Here is a 22726-nt window from a genome sequence, read left to right as displayed (position 1 = left end):
CTGCGCAGGACTAGATTATTCTGCTTTAAGTTACAAATGACATATTTCGTGGTTTACTTTAGAGGACGTTCAGGACAGGAAGCACCTTGCGTTTCCAAACTCATCTGTTCAAACTCTCTTTGACCCGTAACAGTCCGTCTCTCGGTTTGTTTGTGTCTCTGTTTGCGCCATCACTAGAGGAGGGTGTTAACTTAGAACAGGAGGTCTGCCACTGGATACACAAGGCTGTCAGTCTTCACTTTTGAGCCAATCACAACCCGGACGATTATTCAAGTAGCCAATCAGAGGCGGCCCCAGGGAGACGCTGCATCCCACGGTCCGGAGCTAGTTGAGTACACGAAGCATCCTCCTCCGCTGGAAGACATCGCTGTGGTAAGACAGCAGTAGCGCCGTGTGGGAAATGCCCGACCCCGCAGCCCAAGACCGGTGAAACACGCGCTTTAGCGTCGCCTTTTGCGTCGAAAATCGTCCTCAAAAGCAGTTTTTATGTCAGGCAGTCTGTATCCATATGCTAGCAGCTGTTAGCGAGTTAGCTCGCTAGCGTGTAGTGATGTGTTTTTGGCGCTTTAGTGCATCCTTATTCTGTTTTCAAGAAAATAGAGCTGCAGGCAGGCTCAGGGTATGGCTGCAGCAAAACATAGCTCAGATTTGCTCTGTATAGTGGGGACGTCAATCAGTGTTCACAGGGAAAAGGTGTAACTTCAGGTTATCACGGGAGTCAACGCACCTTAGTTTTCGTCCAGTGGTTTAAACCCGCCTGTGAGCCAAGTGAGCAGCGAATAAAAACAAGGTGTTACTGATTAAATTACGATTTCATTCATCTTTTTTTCTTTACACTGCTCAGTTAAGTAGGTGATGGCTGAAAACAACTTCTATTGTTAAGTAATGATAACGTTTATAGATGCAAAACCGTGAAAAGTGACTGCTGCAGTGGTTCAGTGAAATACTGGACCATTGCATTAATTCATCAGTACATACACACAGGAACATGCACCTGAGCACCGTCTTTGTGAAAGAGCTTAAAGTCCAGTGCAGAGTGAATGAAGTGTCTGGGAATGCCCATGACTGATGGAAAAAGAAGAAAAAACATAATTATTGAATTGTCTTTGTTCCTGCAGAGATAGAAGACTACAGATGGGGCGCAGAAAGTCAAAGAGAAAGCCACCTCCTAAGAAAAAAATGACGAGTAACCTGGACACCCAGTTCACGTGCCCGTTTTGTAACCATGAGAAATCCTGCGATGTCAAAATGTAAGTTCAGCTCAATGTAACACCACAATGCTTACAAAAAAACAGAGACACACCACGAACGACAAAACATGCTATCTCTTTTCCAGGGAACGGACTCGCAACACGGGAATTATATCATGCAGTGTTTGTTTGGAGGAGTTCCAGACTCCAATAACCTGTATCCTTTAAACTAATGAAAGATGGCAACATCAGATTTGGATCATTACAATAACTTTCACCTGCCAAGGAGATATGTTTTTGGTCCTGTTTGCTTGTATTTTAGACAGAGGGAAAGTCTTTGAAGTGAAAGAAGGTAGAAACTCAGGCCAAGAGCCAAGGAACAATGTTTTTTTTTTTTGTTTTGTTTTGTTTTTTTTTTTCTGGGGGTGGGGGGTTGAAATCAGTAAATCTATAATGCATTTCTTAATATTAAAAGATGCAGAATTTTGGATTATTTTCACTATTTTATAATGAATTACTATACTAACCTGAATGGAAAAAAAATAGATGTGTGTCTATGACAAGGTGTACTTTAATGCAGCTCTGGATGCATATGAAGATGAACAATTTCTTAACGCTTCTGATTATTAAAATAAGAAATTAGAGGATGGTTTGGCGTTGGTGTGTGTGTACATGTGGAATATTCCTTAACCTTCCCTGAACAGATCTGTCCGAGCCAGTGGATGTTTACAGTGACTGGATCGATGCCTGTGAAGCAGCCAATCAGTAGTCCTGTTTTGCTGCGACTCAACCTTTTCTCTAACCTCACTCATGTTTCACCCCTTGGATTGGTCCGGTGAATCAGTTCCTTTCAGCACCTTGTAGCAAACATTGTGTTTCCTCTGTTTTGAAGTGTATGACTTGCTTAGTTTCATTTTGCTACAGTGTGGCTTGCTGAGCATGACACATTTGTCTGGCTGGGCCAGAGTGTCGTCATGTTGTTTTGACAGTAACCTGTCTGCATCAGTTCTCAGTGTAAAGGTTTTCATATTTCATTTCAGTGATTCGCTTATGAAAAGTGATGTTTTCTTTTATATTAGATCAATACGATCTCTCTGGACCAAACTGTCATATAATTAAGTTTAAAATGGAATCTGACAGATATTTCTACAAGTATAAAACATTAAATGTCCTTTTCTTACTTGTGATTTATAGATAGAAAGTACTCTTTTCTCTTTTCTTTAGGTTGTATGCAGATTATGAGGAGACATACAAGTGTTACTTTTGTGGAAGTAGTATTTTAGTTTTTACCCCTACATTAATGCACTGAAACATTTTGTTGGTTGACAATTTTATTTTTCAAACTGCCAAATTCTTCAGTTTTGGACCAGTATGTATATACATATATATTTGTACTGCTGGATTTTATTATTTTCCTTTTAAAAATCACAATCATGTAATTTCTGTTACACTACTTTTGTGTATTTCACATTTACTGTGTAATTTGATGTAATGAGAATAATGAGAAATATAAACCGGAATCATACTTTTGAAGTGTTTTTATTGCACAAATGTCATGTTTAGTGAAAGGCATATAGAAAAAAAAAATCAATCAAGAAGTTAGCAAGGATGTATAGTTTGAACAATGTTGAAACAAAGCCAACACATTAGGGTGAAATGTTACTATACATTTACTCCATTCTGGATATCACAGGGTAGGAATGATGATCGACAAATAACTACATTCCTATATTTGATTGAATAAAATTAATGTTTGCTCGTTTGATGGATTAAAAATACAGTAAATAAACATGCTCTTTCCCACTAGATGGCACCCTGCTACATGTCTAAAAATCCTAGCTGTGATGCTTTTCATCATCAAATATCTTGGTCCATTTACTCTGACACTAATTTAAAGCCAATACTTCACAAAGACATGCAGATGCTTTGAGTTGAAACACGAGTGTCTGAGCCTCTTCTGTTTCCAACTTTGTAAGTTTACATTTCTGCACTCTAATGTGTAGAAAATGAACCCCGTGACAGCTAGAGGCACTTCTAACCTTACATTCAAGACCTTCGGTGGGTTAACAGTATGATGCAGAAATTTCAGAAGGAGGATCTCATCTGTATATTCGCCACGGTTCACATTAGCAATCATCAGCAAGCACCTGGGTCTGCTTTGATATTGCCATTTATTGCCAGTGGTGGACAAAGTACTCAGACACTTTGCATAAGTAAAGTAGCAACACCACAATGTAAAAATACTCCTTTAGCATTATCAGCAAAATGTACCCAAGTATGAGAAGTCAAAGTAGTAGTATAGTTTTACCTACACTGTAGAAACTAATTTGTTTTGTGTGTAAAATCTTATTTTGTAATGTAACTTTAACTGACAAATGTAGTGGAGTATAAGTAAAAAGTGGCATCAAATGGAAAACTCAAGTAAAGTTCAAGTACCTCACATTTGTACCTAAGTACAGTATCTGAGTGACTGTACTTAGTTACATCCTCCACTGTTTACTGCACACAGGGTGAGGCCATGTAAAGTGCAAATGGAGCGGCAGCATTTAAGCCAAAGTTCACTGAGGCATAAGGCAAGCAGGAAATGTTTCCGAAAGGATGGAAGCAAAAAGACGACAGCTTCACTTTCATTACAAAAACTACTGGTGACCTAGTTTCCCCTAACATCAAACTGAATATCACAACACCTACATTTAATCTTTTAGTTTATTGATGCGTCTGACAGACCCTGCTACTTTTTCTAAATACTTTCTCAAAAACCAAACACTCATGCTGCACACAAGCCGTGTAAATCAGCCCCGTAAAATTGGCAATATGGGTAATTTGGCAGGCTTGTGAGCACGGCTATCAGTCAGCACAGGTGCTCACAAAACAAAGCGACGTCCACACAAAGCTACAAGTCCTCCTGCATCGCCCGCCCCAGGTCAACCTGTGGACCCGGAGCTTCTGCGTCATCTCAAGCAGTGGAATCCCAGAGCCTGAGGTGGGCTCCGACGTGGACTCTGTTCCAACTGGGTCAAAGTTCATTAGCACCAACACGGTCACTTGTTTCCTTTCAGATTCTGCTTCGTCAGTGTTCAAACTGGACAGGAAGGGGAGGAAGGTGAGGCCAGGGGTATAAACAGTAAAAAAAATCTCTAATTACAATGCAAATATAAAAAGCAGTAGAAAAAAAAATCTATAAATAGCAAAGGTCATTAACTCTCAACTTCTAAGTGTTGTTTGGGTGTTTTTAGCAGTAATAAAATTCATCAGCGCAATGAGATACAGACGTTGGCCACTAAATGAAATTTTTTGATGTAAGGTCAGTGTAAACGCTTTCTTTGTTTTACTCATGGAAAGAAAAACAATAAATTCCTAAGAGTAAAAATATGTTTAGGGGGAAAAAAGGGCAATAAAGACGACAGTGACGTCAATCAGTGTTAAATAACAGTCTGGGAGGTTTGCTCATCACAAAGACAGTTGTGGTTGTTTGTCTGAAGTTAAAGCAAAGAGGAAGGAGGGGGGGCGGTGAGGCTGTCCGTGTTTTTTTTTGTTTTGTTTTGTTTTTTAATCTGAATACTGGTTGTAGCCATCAAACTCCACCTCACTGCCGTTGTTATAGTAGGTCTCGGTGGGGTTGGTGCAGTACTTGTTGTCATAGACCTGGCGGGGCAGGCCGTAGGTGGTCATGCCCTGCTGGGAGGCCACTTTGTTGGTGCCCATCTGCAGAGAGATGGTGGTGGTGTCACAGTTCTCCAGCTCCAGCTTCTTGTCAAAGATGTGCCTCCTGGTTCCTGGAGCTGTCATGCCAGACTGTGGGACACAAAACGAGATGAAGGGTTTTTGAAAGAAAAAGAAAAAAGAAAACATTCTGCAGGATATGTAAATATATTTTATTGACATATATAAATATATGTACTGAATTCAAAGAATAAAGCTGGTGATATTGTATATTTTTCTTATTGTCACCACCCCCCTCTGCGTCATAAAGCTCCACTGTTGCCCAGAAACGCTTAAAAACACAACAGTGAACCACACTGGTGCACTGGGTGACATGGCCCTTCACTATGATGGACATGGGTACTGTTATTTCTTTTGTCAAACCCGTGCACTCTGTCCTGCTGCCAGAAATATTTGTTACAGCAGTGGTTCTCAGACTCTTTGTCTGATGTAACAGCCGATCCCTGTCAGATGAACTCCAGAGATCTTCATCCACAGATCCACATCACGTGTCATGGTTCAACTGTTTATATTGACTTTAAACTGGATGTTGTTTAATACTATTAATTGTATAAATTGAATTGAACTGGATTGGTTTGGTTGCAGTGCTACCTTGGAGTGGCAGGAGCCTCCATAGTGTTTAGCTAACTTTTAACCAACTTTTAACCACGGTATGATTTCATCATTTATATCATTATCAATTAATTCAATTAATTTTAATGTTAAAAAGGGCTGTTTGTAAGTTTTCTTTGTTGCTTGACAAGAGTTTCGGCCATTGTTGTGTTCACAGGACAAGAGGTTTTAATACATCCTCTGAACGTCTTCAGGCCAGTTTGAAGGCTACAGTGAGTCGCTATCAGAAAGTGACGAGCTGGGCCGGGGCTAGGTGGTTAGCATGCTAACTTCAGTAGCAGACCTGACAGAGATGAGCTGCTTTCTACTGGTGAGTACAGGAATGAAGTTTGATGCTGAACTCACAACGTTTCTTCTAGACTGGTAAGTAAACAGCTGTTAATGCTAATGCTAAACTTACAAATAGCTCCTTTAAAGTGATGGTTAAATCATTTTTGCATCAAACTTACATGTGGCTATTTCAGCCATTTATGGACTACTTTTTCACTATATACCCAGTATTTTTAGGAACTTCATATCCATTTATCCATTTCTCCATTCATCTTGGCTAACCCTTTAGACTTCTTTGCTTGCTATCGATCTAGTTAACTCTGAAGTGCACATTTCTTTAAATTGAAGCTTTTTTCAAATTTGTTGAGCCACATTTTTCAAAACACCCTCTGGCAACTGCTGAATTACTCCATGGTACCCCCGGTTGGGAATCAACAGCATCAAAATGTGTATTAATCTGCAGCTGAAAGTAGTCCCCAACCAACTCACTCTTTACTCATGTTGAAGTAACTGACAGTGGCCAGCTGTTTCATGAAATAAAATATGTATGTCCTCAGTAAGCTCCAATGGCCTGTGGGCCGAAAAATGAACTAATGAGTTGTTTGGTTTTGGTTTTTTCATGAGATTTGTTGACAATAAGAAAGTAATAACCCTTTAAATTAATTCATCTTAAACCTGGTCGATGATTTTATATGGTAAAATGGCTGAATACAAGCATTATCTTAATGTATATTGAGTTTCTTGCCTCACCTGGTTGGCTCCCTTGTTGGTACCCATCTGTAGGCTGATAGTCGACTGGTCCAGTGGGTTGTCCATGCCCATCTTGGCATCATACAGGTGGCGTCGTGTGCCATAAGAGGTCATGCCCTTTTGGCTGGCAAGCTTGTTGGTGCCCATCTAGAGATACAGACAATGGAGTGAGCTAAATGACTGCAAACACACTAGTTTGAGGACATAGTTGTCACTTGGGGCAGGATCTGTACGACTAAAAACAAATCTAAGATCACACCTCTGATGGCCAAATTAACATGTTATTCTATTCAACATCAATAATGCAGGACAGGTGAGAGAGGATTCAAGACAGATGTTTCTGTGGAGAATCATTCAGCACGGCTCCAGCAGGGGGCACAATTTCAACCCACTGAAAGTGTCTTTGCCAGCAGAACATCTTTGGACACATGGATCTATAATGTTGTACGCGACCATGGGTAATAAATCAGTTGATCAGTTTAGTTTAGCACTCCTGCTGTTCTGACCTGCAGGCCTATGATGTTGCGTCCCTCCCTGAGCTTCTCTGGAGCGAAGCGGCGTTGCTGCTTCTCAGCGTACTTGACTCCAAAGTCGTACTTGGAGTGGAAACCTTTGGACTTGGCCTGAGAGAGAGAAGTGGCAGAGACAGAAAGGAAAATGGTGGTAATAGAGTGTATTTTTTCATACCCATATTGTTTTTATTAAGCTGGTGCTGTTGCTGTATTATTGTTCTGGTCCATGCAACACAAAGCAAAGGTAGAAGAATGGCTGCAACATATGCAGTATATAACTATCACAATACACTGTGCAGTCACTGGCAAAAAGCTATGGTTATTCCAATTTTTGCTGGTTGCACCTGACTCTCCATCACACTTTCCTACAACAGATGTCATGGGAGTAACAGTGTGTGTGCGTGTGTGTGTGTGTTCAGCTGTCCTTACCACTCCAACCAGAGCGATGAGCGTGCACTGGACCTGAGTGTGGTTGACGTTCTCAAACAGATCGTTGGCCTCAAAGATGTCATGTGGCTTCAGGCCGTACTCTGTGATCGCACGGACAAAATTCCCTATGTTTTCCAGCTGGAAAACGCCAGATGGAGGGAAAAATGGAAATATTAGAGAAGAGCATCTATTTCACCTTAAATTTTTTTCACTTAGAAATTTTAAAAGCAATAGCTCTACATTTAGTAAGATGAGAAGACCGATACCACTCATGTGTCCATACAATAAATATGAAGCTACCGCTAGCAGCTGGTTAGCTTAGATTAGCGCAGAGACTGAAAATGGGGGTAAACAGCTAGCCTGAGATATAGTGTATTAATTTCTGAGCTTTAGAGGTGCTTATAGTCGAATCTAGTTACTTTTGGGCAGAGCTATGCTCGTTGTTTCCTCACATTTTATTCCTCCTGCTAAGCTAACTAGCTTCTAGAAGTAGCTTCATAGTTATGATACAGAAGTGAATCTAAAACTCTCCACAATGTGAGCATGCAAAATGTGGCCCTAATGCTTTCATATTGTGATAACAGTTTGGTGTGGACACCATAAAGAATAAATAAGATCCTATTAAAGTGCATAGAAACTGAATTAAATGACAACTGCTGAATATTTAAAGTATCTCAAGGCTTTTTCTTCCTCTGTGCGTTGCCCTTATAATGTCTGAGTCCATCAGAAAGCCTGGCTGTGCTGTGTATTCGTTTGCAGCAGCGTTAATAACACAGTGAGAATTTTTGAAAAGAGCTTCAATCAACTCTTAGAAGCAATGTTTGCTTTTTCAAGCCTGTAAAAAGCTAATAAATGCCACGCTGAGATGGGCTTCATTTGATATGGCAGCTACTTTATGGAATGTAAATAGGCTCTCTGTTGTCAAGGCCAATATGGCAGACTAACCAAGTTCCACATGCTCTGGAAAACATCCCTGACTTTGAGACCAGCAGGACAAATAAGGATTTTTTTTTCCATGGAGCTGGTGCTTTACCTGGTGCCAGTTTTGACTGGAGTTGTTGATCCTTTTCACAGAGCCTGGCTGGAGAACATTGATGAGTCTACAAAGAGAGACACAGAATTTAAGAAAGATTTTTTTTAAGGGGAGGTAATATTACAGGGGTCAGTCACTGAGATGAGAATGATTTAAGTTCTGAGGTTTCTTTACTACAGTGTCTGTCCACTCACTCGCACAACAGCACTCCATCCTTCAGACTCTCCATGAAGTTGTCCCCCATCCTTTTGCCAGTCACATCCTGAATCCACAGCCTCAGCTCCTCCTCCTTCTGGGGGTCGTACTTGCCTGCGAGCTAGCATGGGGGATGGAACAGAGGTCAGGGGTCAAAAATCTGATTTTACTTTAGCTTTATATTCAGTTTTTGTTCCAAAAAGTCAGCTAATTTCAGCCCATCAAACTCTCCGTGACCAAGCTTACTCTCTAGTGGCAAAACCTCAGTCCTTCTAGTGAATTTCATGAGAAGCACAAAAAAAGACTGAAGAAAAAATGGAAAACAGAAAACAGATGAATAAAAAGTACCTTGTAGAAGAATAAGTAGTGTTGATGAATGCACCAAACAAATATTGTTCAATGGAATATTCTAGATTATTTAAATTTAGCATTTTCATTTGAGCTGTAACACTTAATCACCAGCAGCGGCAGTGTGGCTGGTGGCTGTTTTCACCTTGTGAGTCTGTCATCTTGGCAACATGTGGTTCTGGAGACACCTATTGTAGCAGGAACCACCACTGAGGTGGTTCTGAGAACTTCAGCTGGTCTTTATATGTCTGTCTGTCTGTCTGTCTGTCTGTCTGTCTGTGGACAGATTTTGTCAACATGAGTAGGTAACATAAGTCTTGAACCTTTCAGGTGTGTAGCTGAAACCAAAACTAAAGAATGAGTTTGAAGCTGGGTGTCGTCTGAGTACTCTGGGCTCATGTTTTAATGTAGCAATGACTACTGAGTACTCATGGGTCAGAGCGGCTGTGGCTGTCGCAGCTGCTGTGATCCCATCGCGGGATGGTCTCTAGTTTTCCCTGTTTGTAATTTCATCATGTCCAAAAGGTTTCCTGGAAAGAACTGTCTAATTTAGTACTAATTATAGGGAATTGTCTCCGAAAAGCTCCATCAAAACCAAAGTAAATATTAGACATTTTATTCTCCATATTTGTTTTTTTTCCCACATTTTTTGCACGTTCAGCTGACCCCCAGTACTCCAACAGAAATTCTTGGATTAATACTTGAATGAATCACAAGTGTACCATTTGAAAGTTGAGTCTATTTTCCGCTATAACTGTTAACAAATTAAATATTTCTTTCCAGGAAACTTCCTTGGGAGTTATTTGAAAATTACACATCCATGAAGCGTTAGCCTTGTGACTGAGCTTATTGGGAAGAATGAAGTAAAATTCTCTGAGGGCTGGAATAAAAGCAGTAGAGGATAGATGAAGTCGCTTAAAATATATACAGTACTCAAATCTTACAAGGTAAATGCACACACAAGTCTCTCTTTCAGTTTAATACGTTTCTTTCATGCCTCATTTCAAAATAATTCTGGTTTTTGCCTTTCTTTTCTCATAAAGCATCATAACTGTACTGTCACTGAAAGTCTTACTGTATAATAAAAAGTACTTTGAGATGAAGGGTATAAAAAGAACGGGAATAAAAATGAAAATGAAAAAGGCCTGTGGACATTCCTGCTTAGAGAAACACTCTCTCTCTTCTCTCCCTGTATTTCCTTATTGGCACAAACATGTTGCCCTAATACTTTGAATTCTGGCGTGGGGTTTAAGGCTGCTCCCCCCATGTACACACACACACACGCACACACACACACACACACACACACACACACACACACACACACACACACACACACACACACACACACACACACACACACACACGCCCTCTTCCCCTTTTCCTGAATGTTCTGCAGATAAGTCTTCACAGTCTGGGATCGCCAGCCAACACAAACAAGTATTTCAAAGCAGCAGGGATAGCGGAGCTTCCAGTCCATCACACCAAACTTGGGAGAAACAGCTTTCCCAAACACTCCTCCCTCTCCCTCTGACTGTCTCACTCTCCATCTCCAGTTGGCCTAGCTCATATTTCTCTCTCCCCCCTCTTTCTCTCTCTCCCTCTCTCCCTCTGGGTTTTCCAGAATCTGCCCTTTTACAGTGAGTTGACTATTCAGGCAAACCACGTCTGATAAAGACAGGCCAAGATCGACAGGTCCTGCTCCCAGTCGAGGCACTTGAGCTCACAGTCTGAGTTAGCTGTGTTGTTCTTTTCATAGTAGAACTCAGGAATGCGCTCAGAACTGGTTGTTTTCTGAACTCTGAAAAGATTTTTTTATTCATAAACATGAATCACAAAAAGCCATCTTTGAAATAAATAGTATTGGTGATGCTGTGTATCAAACCTCAGTCAAAGCCTGTCCTCTGCAGGGCTTCTCATACAGCAAGACTGTGTAACCTCTGCTCGAGAAAGGTCACTGTGGACACAAGTGATAATTATGGGAAATGGCAAATGCTAAAACGTAGTTGGCACAGGACGAGAGGAGTCATAGAGTCAGCAAAGTGAGTCAGTAACGTCAAGTATACAGCAATATTATTCTAAAGTTAGCTGGCATAAGCCTGCACTAGCCGCCATGAGCCTCTGGTCATACCAGACCAAGTAAGGCTACAGCGACAAGCCTCCCTGACATGTTGAAATGAGTGACAGTGCATTTTAACACTTATAAATTTCAGTTTTTATTTGTTAATGGAAGACTCCGTTATTTCTTTTTTATAAGTTCAACACTCCAGCTTTAAGCAAAAGTACAAGTGCAACAATTTAAAAATACTCAATTACAAGCAAAAGTAAAAGTAAAAGTACATGAATATTATCTGGAAAGTGAAGTAAAGTGAAGTTGAATATCTCACTCTGCAGAAAAATGACCACTTTGAGTGGTATATTATCATATATCACATTAATGATGCATTAATGCATAAGCAGCTCTTATAGCTAGTCGAGTTGGTGCTGGGTTAACAGCTACACTTTGGTATTTGAGTCCAGTGGTTCCCAACCGAGAGGCTGGGTGCCCTCCAACGGGTCACAGGATAAACCTGAGGGGTTGTGAGATGATTAATGGGAGAGGAAAGAAGAAAAAACAAAGTTCTGCTGCACAAATTTGTATCAATGTTTTGCATATTTCCTTAATCGTTTCTTTTTTATTTTTGTACAACCATGGACAACTTGACCTTGTTGGGCTGCAAACAATTATCTAAATGAAAACATCTGAGACGTCTCTCTGCTAACAACTCATCTGAAACGTGACAAGGTAACACAACTTAACACTGCTTTTTTATGCAGGGTCACAAGCCAAAAAGGTTGGGAAGCACTAGTTTAATCCTTTTATATGTATATATAAAATCTGCCAAATAGGCTAAATATTGTGGAGTAGAAAGTACAATGTTACCATCTGAAATGTGGTGCAGAAGTATAAAGTAGCATCAAACAGAAATGCAAGTACAAGTATGTCCAAACTGAACTTAAGTAATGTACTGAAGTGAATGTGCAAGTAGCTACGGACAGCTGGCTCTGAATGTCTGGTCAAATTCTTACTCTTGTTTCTTCTTTGAATCAGTGAGTTCCTGAATCAAATCAAATTTTTTTCCAGTTGTTAACTGTATTTTATTAATGCAGTCATTGTTTTTAGACATTTTACTTGTGAGATGTTTGGCTTCTTTCGCTGAATTAAAAAAAGAGTTTCATTAAAAAACAATGACACCTGCTTTAAAGCAAGACTATGTAACTTTTGCTGAAATGCAGGCTCAAGGCAAGTAGCAGTTACAGGATAATAGTAAAACATAAGGTAACAGCAGCAAAGTGCTCTGTGATGTCATGTAATGTCAGTCACACATCGGTCTGAACATTGCCAACATTAGCTAACATTTGCCGCTATAAGCTACTCATCATGCACGACAGAGAAACCCCTGAGCGTACTGAACGTAGCATCGGTCTGTTTGTGGAAGATGAGCGCAACTTTAAATCTGTAAGACCAACAATGTGGTGTTTGTTTCTTTAAGCACTGGTCAACAACCCTTGTAAAATAGCACAACATACAATGTTACATATAGCAACAACAGCAGAGAACAGGTCATCAGCGTAAATGTATGTAGCTCTGATCTAATCTAATCTCTCTCTCTCTGCATGCACAAACAAAGAAATAATTCCACTGGCATTATTTCATTGCTTGTGTTAAATGAATCTGCTTCGCGAGCTGCTCGTATGATTCTGTCCCTTCCATCCGTCTCCTGTCCACCTGTGTTGTGTCAGGACAGTGTTTTGTCATTCTTGACTTCAATGTAAATTGTTTAGACTAAGGACACTTTCTCAAGTTCCAAGTCAGAGCCTGGTGACTCCTTAAAAGGCCATTAGATGATGCTGATGTACCTGTCAGTCTTCCTCCTGCATCTCTGCTCCTCTCTGATGTCATGCTGCTGGAACTTACCGTCCCTGCATGACCCAAGAAGCCCCACCGCTCAAATAAAAATTGTATTTTATTTCTGTTCTAGAGAAAATAGAGTGCACTTCGCTGCCCGGCGCTTGTGCACGTCATCGGCTTGGAAACAGGACGAAGATGGCAGCGAAATAACAGCCAGACTAGAGCCAACATATCAAACCTTCATTCCTGACTAAAGAGCCTGCTGACTGCTGAACAGCAGAACCGAGAGGAATGTGGGTTTCACAGAGTGCAGTGCACCTCTGTGTGAGATTAAAGGACTGATGAGAGATGGCACTATTCAGGGAAGAGGCCACATCCCTCCAGGACAATAACGACGATGATGATCCGGGTGTTACAACAGTCACAGGCTGACCTTTCTCAAACTGTCAGCAGCTGTGACTCATCCCATCGTACAGAGTCACTACTGTCATGATAGCAGCAGCAGAGAGGCAGCAAACGCATGAAAAAAACATCCCAATGTCTCCATTGACTGTCACTTTATCAACACGTCTCAGCTTTGTCAGGATGCTGACAGCTTAAACTGGAGGAAAAGGATTGTGCATGTTCATACTTTGCCGAGTACATCCTCATTCAGTGGTCGAATATACCTGAGTTAATTTACTCTCGTACTGTAGTTTAAGATAATACGCTTTACTATTGGTATCTGTGCTATTAGCTACTACCTCTATTACCCAACACTTCAGAGGGAAAATATTGTCTTTTATACTTCACTACGTCACTTTACAAATTGAAACTTAACATACAATTTGCTTATATTATTTGCCTCAATAACAAACATATTAAGTAGGTAAATTTAAATCAAAAATGCTGTTCACATGCTTTTATTTATTTATCTATTTAGCCACTAACAGAGTAGCAACTGGTCTTTCTGGGGTCCAGGCTAATGCATCAAAAATAAGTGTTAAAAATTACTATATATGTGTATATATATATATATATATATATATATATATATATATATATATATATATATATATATATATATATATAATATAAATACTCTATTGGCATAAAGAGTACATTTACTTTTGATACTTGAAGTATATTATGCTAATAATATTTACGTACCTTTACATCAGTAAGACTGTGAATGGAGGACTTATTCTGGTCGTGACACTCCCACCACTGTTGCTCTTTTCACTAAGAGCTTACAAAGTAACCTCAAGTCAAAATAGATCTCATCATAATCATGTACAATATGTGTCTTTAATTTGGCAAATCTAGCTTTATTTATCACTAAAGATGTGTCTTGACTCTCAGTTCCTGCAGCGATTCACAATAATTCACAAAATGATTGCTTTCAGTCAGTTTGGTTTCTCAGCCACAGACGTAAATCAGCCAGTAACAGAAGAATAACACAACACTGTGCAGCACAAGTCAAATTTCCTCCCCCCTCCTGCTGCACTCTCACAGACTAAATGCCCTGACCCTTCTTAATCACACAAATAATTTGGCCACTAAGACCTACTTTCAGCTCCAAAACAATCACCTCCCTCACTGTGTGATCTGTTATCAAAAGGCAGGAGCGTGTGTTTCCCATGCACACACAACCTGGAGTCACACTACAGTGAGAGCACATCATAATGCCTGTTTTTAATGGTTCACACTGAACATGCATATTAAAATATCTGCTTTAAGATGAAGAGTTACAGTCACTCCTTATATTTCCGTCAGTTGTTCAATTGTGTCCTTTATTTAATATCTGAGGATGAAACACTTGCTAACAGGTTGTCCAGGTAAACAAGGAACACTACAACTGCATTATACAAAGTTTTTATCCAGCAACATCCCATAATTGTTCCATATAAAGACTCCATATATCATATAAACAACCATTTGACCACAAAGCCTGATGTATAGAGTTCTGTTTGAGGGAAAACCACTGTAGAGTTAGTTCAGCTAATTAAAACTATTCCACAGGAGGAGTGTCTACAATAATCATCTTCATGCTAGGTACCTTCCTTGGCCCTTGATGGACCCCTGGCCCCCACCCCAGGAGCGAATGCTCCAGTGTGTTTGGTACAGGATGACAACACAGAAATGTAAACTCACCTTACTCTTGACCTCGGCAGAAAGTCCGAAGGCTGGGCCGCTCCTGAAATGTGTTGACATTCTGTTGTTTTGTCTATTTACAGAGGGGCTGAGGAGGGCTTTAAAAATGGAGGAGCAGGTTACAGCTCTCTGTCCGAGGCAGAGAAACGCACAGAAAAGTCCCGAACAAATCCGTGGGTACCTTTTTTCTTTTTTCTTTTTTTCAGTTCGTCGCAGCGGCGCTCGGACCTGCTCGTAAGGCTTTTGGACAACTTTCCGACACTGTTCGGAATCTTTTTTAAACTCTTCCCATGTGTGTGCTCTCTGATTGGCCGGGGCCGCCGCCCAATCCGGACGCAGCCTCCTCATCTGGGGAGTGATGTCACCGCTCGGGTATTAGATTTAATGAGTGTCACTTTTTCCACCTTCAGGCCAGTCAGGGATGCTTTTCTCTTCCACTGACAAGCACTCTGCTAAAGTTATGTCATTGTCATGTTCACCTGAATGTCGGATATCAGTCCCAGCCTTAAAACGCATCAAACGTTTCCCCCCTTTTTGATTCAGCTACACATTGTAGCCTATCATGTGATGGACAGTCCGATATTACATTAAACCTATAAGTAAATTATATGTAAACCATGATTTAAACCCTTAATGTTGCAATATAGCCAACAAAAGAAGATATTAAAACATCTGAAAAAGATTAAGTGACTATAATAGAAGTGTTACCACTGCTAATGTACTCAATAACAACAACAATAATAATAATAATAATATCCCTGATGGAAACAAAAATATCTATCTATCTATATGTTCAAAAGTGTGGGACCACTTTCCCATTCGATTCCGTCCAATAAAATGAGGGAAAAAATCCTCATCTACATTTCAAAGTTTATTTTCAGTTATTATGAAGCTTCAGCTGTTTGAGTTACACACATCAAGTGGGTATCATTCATAGTTACAGTCTTTTTATTACAAAATTCTCTTTTTTCCCCTGCACTTGTGTCTTTGCCGAGCTGCAGTGCAGTGAATTTGAATTTGTGCTTAAAAGAATGTAAATTTGTCGCTTGTCAGCTCTCCTAATATTAACTTCAGATAAAGTTTGAAATATGTTTTTACACAGAATGAGGATTGTGGATTTTGTCCATCACTGAAATGATGGGGAACAAAATCATTCGCTGGAAGAGCGTTGAGACGGGATCATTTAACAACCAGTTTGAACTGGAGAAATTATTACATCAAGCAAAACCTGTTTTAATAATGTAGGACACCCAACTTGTGAACCTATCTGTTAATACAAAGTCTGAATGATGGGCCAAGTTGTGTGAATTCACAGTGTCAGAATTCTGACATAACAACATCACCAGGTACATTTAGTAGCTGCTGAGGAGCTTTTAATTGTAACCTACAATCCTCCTCAGCAGACGCCCAGTTGTCATGAAACTGTAGATTTTCAGATTCCCACTCCTCTGAGCACTTCAAGGACATGTTGTCCATGTTGATTGAAAAGATGAGATTAGAAGTTCATTCCTGACCGTGGAAACAGCAGTTGACAAAACGATCATATCACAAGGTTCATTTAGTAGGTGGTCTGGATCTGGAATGTGTCAAATTATTATTTCAGGTTTAGTTTTTAGGCCAACATGGACAACATGTCCTTGAAGTGCTCAGTCGTATCCAAAAATACACAGCATACGTATATGTCCATATGCTGCTGTGGAGCTGATAGCAGCATATTTGACATGTGTTTGACTGTGCGTGGTAGCTGCCGTAGAGCACCTGACGTCACTCTGGTAGCAATGAGGTGGTTTTCCTGTTTTACTCCAGTGTGTAACTCCTCTTTAGCCGCGCCGATGACAAGGAAAGGAATGCAGCAGATTCAGGGGGTCTGTGGAGCGCAAAGTCAGAGACACGGGGACAGAGGGGGCGGCTCACTGGACAGCATGATTCACCCTCTGCTCTCTCATTTGTGCGTGTTTGCGTGTGTTTCACTACCACACACATTGCTGATGGAGCTGGAGAGGAACGTTCTGGAAAGGCCAGGCATGGATGACAGAGAGAGGGTTACAGTATGAGACTTGTGGCTCCAGTGGTGGTGATAGACAATGAAAGGGTGCTAATGCAAGATTACTGGACATACACTGTTACCCGGCAACAATGCAAATGGCTTCAGTCAGTCAGGGGTGGATTTATACACACACAGGTGAAAATAATTACTGCAGAGCAATGGTCTGCATGAGAGACTTCCACTGACCACAACACTCCAGTTACGTTCACAGTGTAACACACTGCAACTGTGCTACTTCACTTTACTCCTGGGACCAAGATGTCAGGCGACTGGAGAATAAAAACATAGATGATAAGAGCTTTTCTGCGGGAAGCAAGAAAAAGTTCAACTACAGTTTCAGGAGTCCAGTACCTGATTAATATTGATCCTACAGTATCAAATGCACGTCAGAACATGTGGTGTGATGGTTAAATCTGATAAAGGGAGAGTACTGGGTCTAATAGCAAGAAGTTTTCATCCACTAATAGATCTGAGATATGATACAGAAGGGGCCTAGGGGGTAATTACAGAGAGAGGTAAAACTGCAAACAAGCCAAGCTCCAAGGTTGTGGCTGCCAGTGAGGACACCAAGGTCATGTTTTCTGTAATGGTTCTAGGAATTTGTGGGTTTTAATGACCTTGGAGCCGGTGATTGTTCTGTAATTACATATGGTGGGATTTCAGGACACTTTATCAAATAGTATCTTTAACTTTGGGCGTTTTGGGTCAAAAATATCCAGTCATATATAGTATAACAAAATACTTTAGGCTATTTCTTCAGGCACGGGCTCAGGGGCCCAAAGAGTCAGGGCCCCCCCTGAGCTTCACTCACAAAATGTCACTTACAGAGGCACACACTGAGACAAAACAACTCCAGAAAGATGCAAAGTGACCACAAAGAGATGTTAAACAACTGACTGCAAAGGGGGCAAAAGAAACACAAGAACTAGAGACTGACACACTATAAGAGATATAAAATTACTACAAAGAGACGCAAAACATCAACAAAGGAGAGAAATAAACCACAAAGAGACACTACACAACCACAAACAGACACAAATCTGCTACAGAGAGACACAAAACAACCACAAAGATACACAAAATGACTACAAAGAGGTGCAAAGCATCAACAAAAAGAGCGAAATAAACCACAAAGGTACACAAAACAGCCACAACCAGACACAAAACTACTACAGAGGGATGCAAAACAACCACAAATACATACACATAATGACTACAAAGAAACAAAAACAACTGCAAACAGAGGTGAAAGTGGGCCAGAATGAAGTAAATAAATCTGTGAGTCTAAACAGACAGTGAGAAACAGGTGGGAGGCCTTTTGCACTGGCCCTGTGGCCCATTCATAATCCATCCATGTGAAAATTGCACTTGAAGTTGAAGAACTGTTACCAGCTTCAGTGTCAGCGAAAGCAGTTAAAGTGGCCTGTAATTCCTGAAAAGATTTAAAAATGTAGTTTCAATTTCAAGCCCTGTAGGGTTTGCATGTGAACACTGAAAGTAGTTCACATGCAAAGAGTTAGAGCTGAAAGCAGTTGAAGTGTCAGCTGAAGAGTTATAGCTGAAAGCAGTTCAAAGGTAAGTTAAATTCTCATTGAAATTTCAGATGAAGTGCCGGAGATAAATGAGGTGTGTGCACTGATAATACTTGAAGTGTCAGCTGGTATGTAAGCAGCAACAGGTCCGTTGTCTGCTCTGGAATCAGCTGATCCTCAGCTGGAAAGATGAGTTTAAACACAGAAAGCAACTGAAGTTTCAGTTGAAATCGAAGTGTATGCATTGTCAGTAGTTGAAGTGTCAGTTGTAGTGTGAGCAGTGACAGCAGGTTAAATGCCAGGTGACAGATTTGAACTGTCAGTTACTGGATGAGGGCTGAGAGCAGTTGACAATGGATAGATAGATAGATAGACAGATGGATAGATAGATAGATAGATAGATAGATAGATAGATGGATGGATAGATGAATAGATAGATGGATAGATAGATAGAATACCACAATATCATTGCATCTAATAAAGAGATGTCTCCATTAGAAATCTACTACAGCTGTGTGGCTTTGTAACAGTCACTATAACTGAACAGTTAAATGTACTAAGTTAATAAGAAAGGAAAAATAAAATACATATTTTTTTTTAATCTTCTAATACTGTTCCACAGGTGGTATCTGGACTCATGACCTCAGTATTTAATAAAATCCTGGCTATGGCCCTGATGATATAACTGGCTATTAATCAAGTTAAAGTTAAAAAAAAAGAGTACAGAAACATCATAATGGACCCAATAAACTGGTTAACCTTCCACTTCATGCTAATAAAACATAGTAAAAGTTTCATTTTTGTATTTTTTATGTTTGTAAGATGAACCAAGTCTGCAGTATGAAATTACTATCAAATTACAACAGATTACCTGAAACAGCCTGTTGGGATATAGGATTCAGCAATCTGCATACGACAATGTGCACAAGCACAGACACATACTCATGTATGCAGTCATATTCCCTCGTGCGCACACACACAGACACACAGACACACACACACACTAAGCGAGGGTCTTATAAACATTTCACTGGGAGAAGAAGAAGCACACACATGGAATTTGACCACTTTATTTGGGCATGATGGGAGAAGGGAAGGGCCTAAGCTGAGAGGGATAGAGATGTAATGTCTTGTGAAGGAGGAATCCCTCACACTAAAAATAACAGACCGTAGTCAGATATTTACTGCACAGTGGGATTTACTGTTTACGTTGACTCTAAGATCGTCTGACACTTGGGCTAATTGACTACTTCTGGGTACATTTACTGTGTTGGAAAATGTCTCGTGGATGGTGGCTGACAAGTAAAGAGGCCTCATTAAAATTTAAAAAGACATTAAATGTGTCACAGTTTTGTCAACCGGAGGGAGAAATTCTGTGATTATGTGTTTTGTATTTACAATATTTTTTATTTTAAATGGATGAGGGTGGGTTTTTTAGGAGTTTGGCAAGATCATTAACAAATCAGTCATCCAAACAAAGGAGCAGTTTAACTGTCTGGTGATTTACAATTTCTAATTTCTACTAGGACTGAAAAATACTGTGCACACATGGCACATTTCAGAGAAAGTGCTTCCGAGCGAAGAGAGGAGAGACATCTGGGATAGCAGGAGAGCTCCAGGTTGAATACAGAGATATGTTGTTATGGAGGCACGAGGTCAAAGACAAGTCGTGAGTCATGAAATTTGCCAAAATGCAGACAGAGCATTTCAAGGACAAAAACAGTTTAGGAAGAAAGATGCAGAAACACGGAAAGGGAGGGAGAGGAGGAGATAGAGAGGGAGATTAGTGCAGTTTCACAAACTCAGAAGGGCATTTCTACAGTAAGCTGTTTCTCCCTCCACCCACCGACCCCTCTCCTCACTCTACTCCGTCTGGCTATTTATGGTAGAAGGCCTCAGGATCCTGCGTAGCTCAGAGGAGTTCTGAAGGCTGAGTTCATGGCATCATAATTCCAACCTGTCGCTACAGTAGGACAGGAAGCCTCAAACAAACCTGGATTTGGTCAGCAAAGCCACGAGCGTCAACTCAGACCTATTCAATCATAAGTCAGTGTGGTCGCCTTTAACGATGCACATTCATATATATTGATATACATCCTTATGATAATTTCTATTTTAATTATTCTTCTGGACACGTTTTGTCCTTCATCTCATTCACTGGGCTTTAGTGTAGAAACTTCAGCAGCTCATACTCACCACTTATACTTTGACTGACACTTCAGCTGCTTTTACCTTGCATAAGCAGTACCTCCAGATAATGTATGTTAAGATTTGGCGCTATATAAATAAAACTGAATTGAACAAGTCAATGCGACATTTGAAAAGTTTTTTATTTTTCAACTCTTCAGCAGTTCGACTACTTTCATGTCTCACACTTCAAGGGAGTTTTCAGCTGCTTGCAGTGAATTTACTTGAACTGATTTTAGCAATTCCACTTCACATTCAGTTTCAACTACTTTTACCATTTACATGCTTAATGACATTTCATCATTCATCTTATACTCTTCAACTGCTTTAATTTTTTACTCTTCAAAAGACAACTCAACTGCCTTCATTTTCCCCCGTAAATACAAAATTTACTTCAAAGTTTACACATAAGATGAACTGAAATTTTTACTGAAACTTTTACCACTTACAAATATTAAATTTTAACTGCTTTCAGTTCTCACTCTCCAAATGACATTTGATCTGCTTTCATCTCTTGAGGCCTTGTCATGGTGTCCACGTGACCATGTGGATCCCCATGATGTAAATTTCATCATCTGCCCAGTTCGCGATGGTCTGAGCTGACCCCTGTCTGTACATCTACATCTACCATCCCAGAGTACGATCAAAGCTTTAAATGACAGTTGAACTGCTTTTACCATTTGCAACTAACATTTCAACTGTGCTCATTTCTCTTTCTTCAACTCATTCCAGCTGCTTTCACTGCCTGTACATGAGCTGTCATCTTCTTTCAATTTATACTTGAATTAGTGCTCATTTCAACTGACACTTCCCAAAGTATTACCCTTTACTTAAGTAAAAGTACCAATACAGCAAAGGTGAAAATAATTACAGGTAAAGGTCCCGCATGAAAAATCCTCCTTAAGTAAAAATACACGAGTGTTAGAAGCAAACTCTAGTTAAAGTATTAAAATTAAAGTACTGGTTTAGTTTGGTCCCATTGCTCTTGTCCACTGACTATTATTATATATGACAGCATTAGAGGATGAAGCATCAGTGTGTAAACAACATGTTACTGATGATTAATGGGAGATGAAAGAAGAAAAACAAAGTTATGATCTTTTTCAGTTGTTGGACTGTTCCTCTAATCTTTGATTCTTGGTGAGATATTGGATCATTTGTCATTTTATTGAAATGAAACCATGAGGGAAGTTTAGAGGGAAAAATTACTATTTGATGGAGCTGTTAACAACTCATCATGAAACGACCCCAACAAAATACTGCTTTTTGTACGACGTCTGAAGCCAGAAAGGTTGGAAACCACTGGTTTAATTAATTTGACAGTGTGTTGTACTTTAAAAACCATTTATATTATTCACTTTGTGAAACCTACATCATAAATCATGACAACATCTTTTCAGTTCTCCAACTTCATGCAGCAATCCCACTAAAAGTAATGCTTCAAATTCATCCAGTGCTTATCCTTAAACTAGAACTACTACTTCTTTTAGCACTTCCATTTCAGCTGCTAATTCACTTCTTGTTGTATTTTGATTTGAATTCTTTCATTTGATTTTAATCTTTGAATTGTCAAGCACTTTGTGACTAGTATCTGTGAGAAGTGCTGTATAAATAAACTTTGCTTGCTTGCTTCTTCCAGTGTTTCAACTATTACAAATGTTGAATTTGTGAATTTTCAGGAGGCAGCACACATCCACCTCTTACAGAGGACGTAGGATTTTCTCATCAGAACCATCGGACTCATCGCTCTGCCATGTTCCACCTGAGGAGCGGTAATGCAGCGTGAAATGGACCGTTCATGCTTTCAGTTGTTTTCACACTTCTTAACCTTGGCCCTGACTCACGAGCTGGGGCAGGCTCCTGACACTTTTGG

The 22726-nt window shown here is 40.0% G+C and overlaps 2 protein-coding genes across 3 annotated transcripts; one reads left to right on the top strand and one right to left on the bottom strand.

The window, feature by feature from the left end:
- Window positions 1–227: 227 nt before the first annotated feature.
- Window positions 228–2715, top strand: elof1 (elongation factor 1). Of its 2 annotated transcripts, none has more exons than XM_071474606.1 (4): window positions 228–372; window positions 1119–1250; window positions 1337–1407; window positions 1895–2715. In XM_071474606.1, exons 2-4 carry the CDS (start codon window positions 1135–1137, stop codon window positions 1957–1959), a joined length of 252 nt encoding a protein of 83 aa, XP_071330707.1. In that variant the 5' UTR covers window positions 228–372; window positions 1119–1134; the 3' UTR covers window positions 1960–2715. The 2 variants fall into 2 exon arrangements, with proteins under 2 accessions (XP_071330707.1, XP_071330708.1); XM_071474607.1 differs by lacking the exon at window positions 228–372 and adding an exon at window positions 384–790.
- cnn1b (calponin 1, basic, smooth muscle, b) lies at window positions 2714–15361 on the bottom strand. The gene is made up of 7 exons (XM_071474604.1): window positions 15088–15361; window positions 8714–8835; window positions 8520–8586; window positions 7487–7624; window positions 7052–7168; window positions 6546–6692; window positions 2714–4985 (listed from the first exon to the last, which is right to left on the bottom strand). Exons 1-7 carry the CDS (start codon window positions 15145–15147, stop codon window positions 4740–4742), a joined length of 897 nt encoding a protein of 298 aa, XP_071330705.1. The 5' UTR covers window positions 15148–15361; the 3' UTR covers window positions 2714–4739.
- Window positions 15362–22726: the final 7365 nt, after the last annotated feature.

This window comes from Trachinotus anak, unplaced genomic scaffold (genome assembly GCF_046630095.1).
Source record: "Trachinotus anak isolate AG129_WGS33_773 ecotype Australia unplaced genomic scaffold, CSIRO_AGI_Tana_v1 ptg000003l, whole genome shotgun sequence".
In the NCBI taxonomy this organism is placed as follows: Eukaryota; Metazoa; Chordata; class Actinopteri; order Carangiformes; family Carangidae; genus Trachinotus; species Trachinotus anak.
Note: the sequence above shows the minus strand (reverse complement) of the source record. Positions and strands in the feature narration are given on the sequence as shown.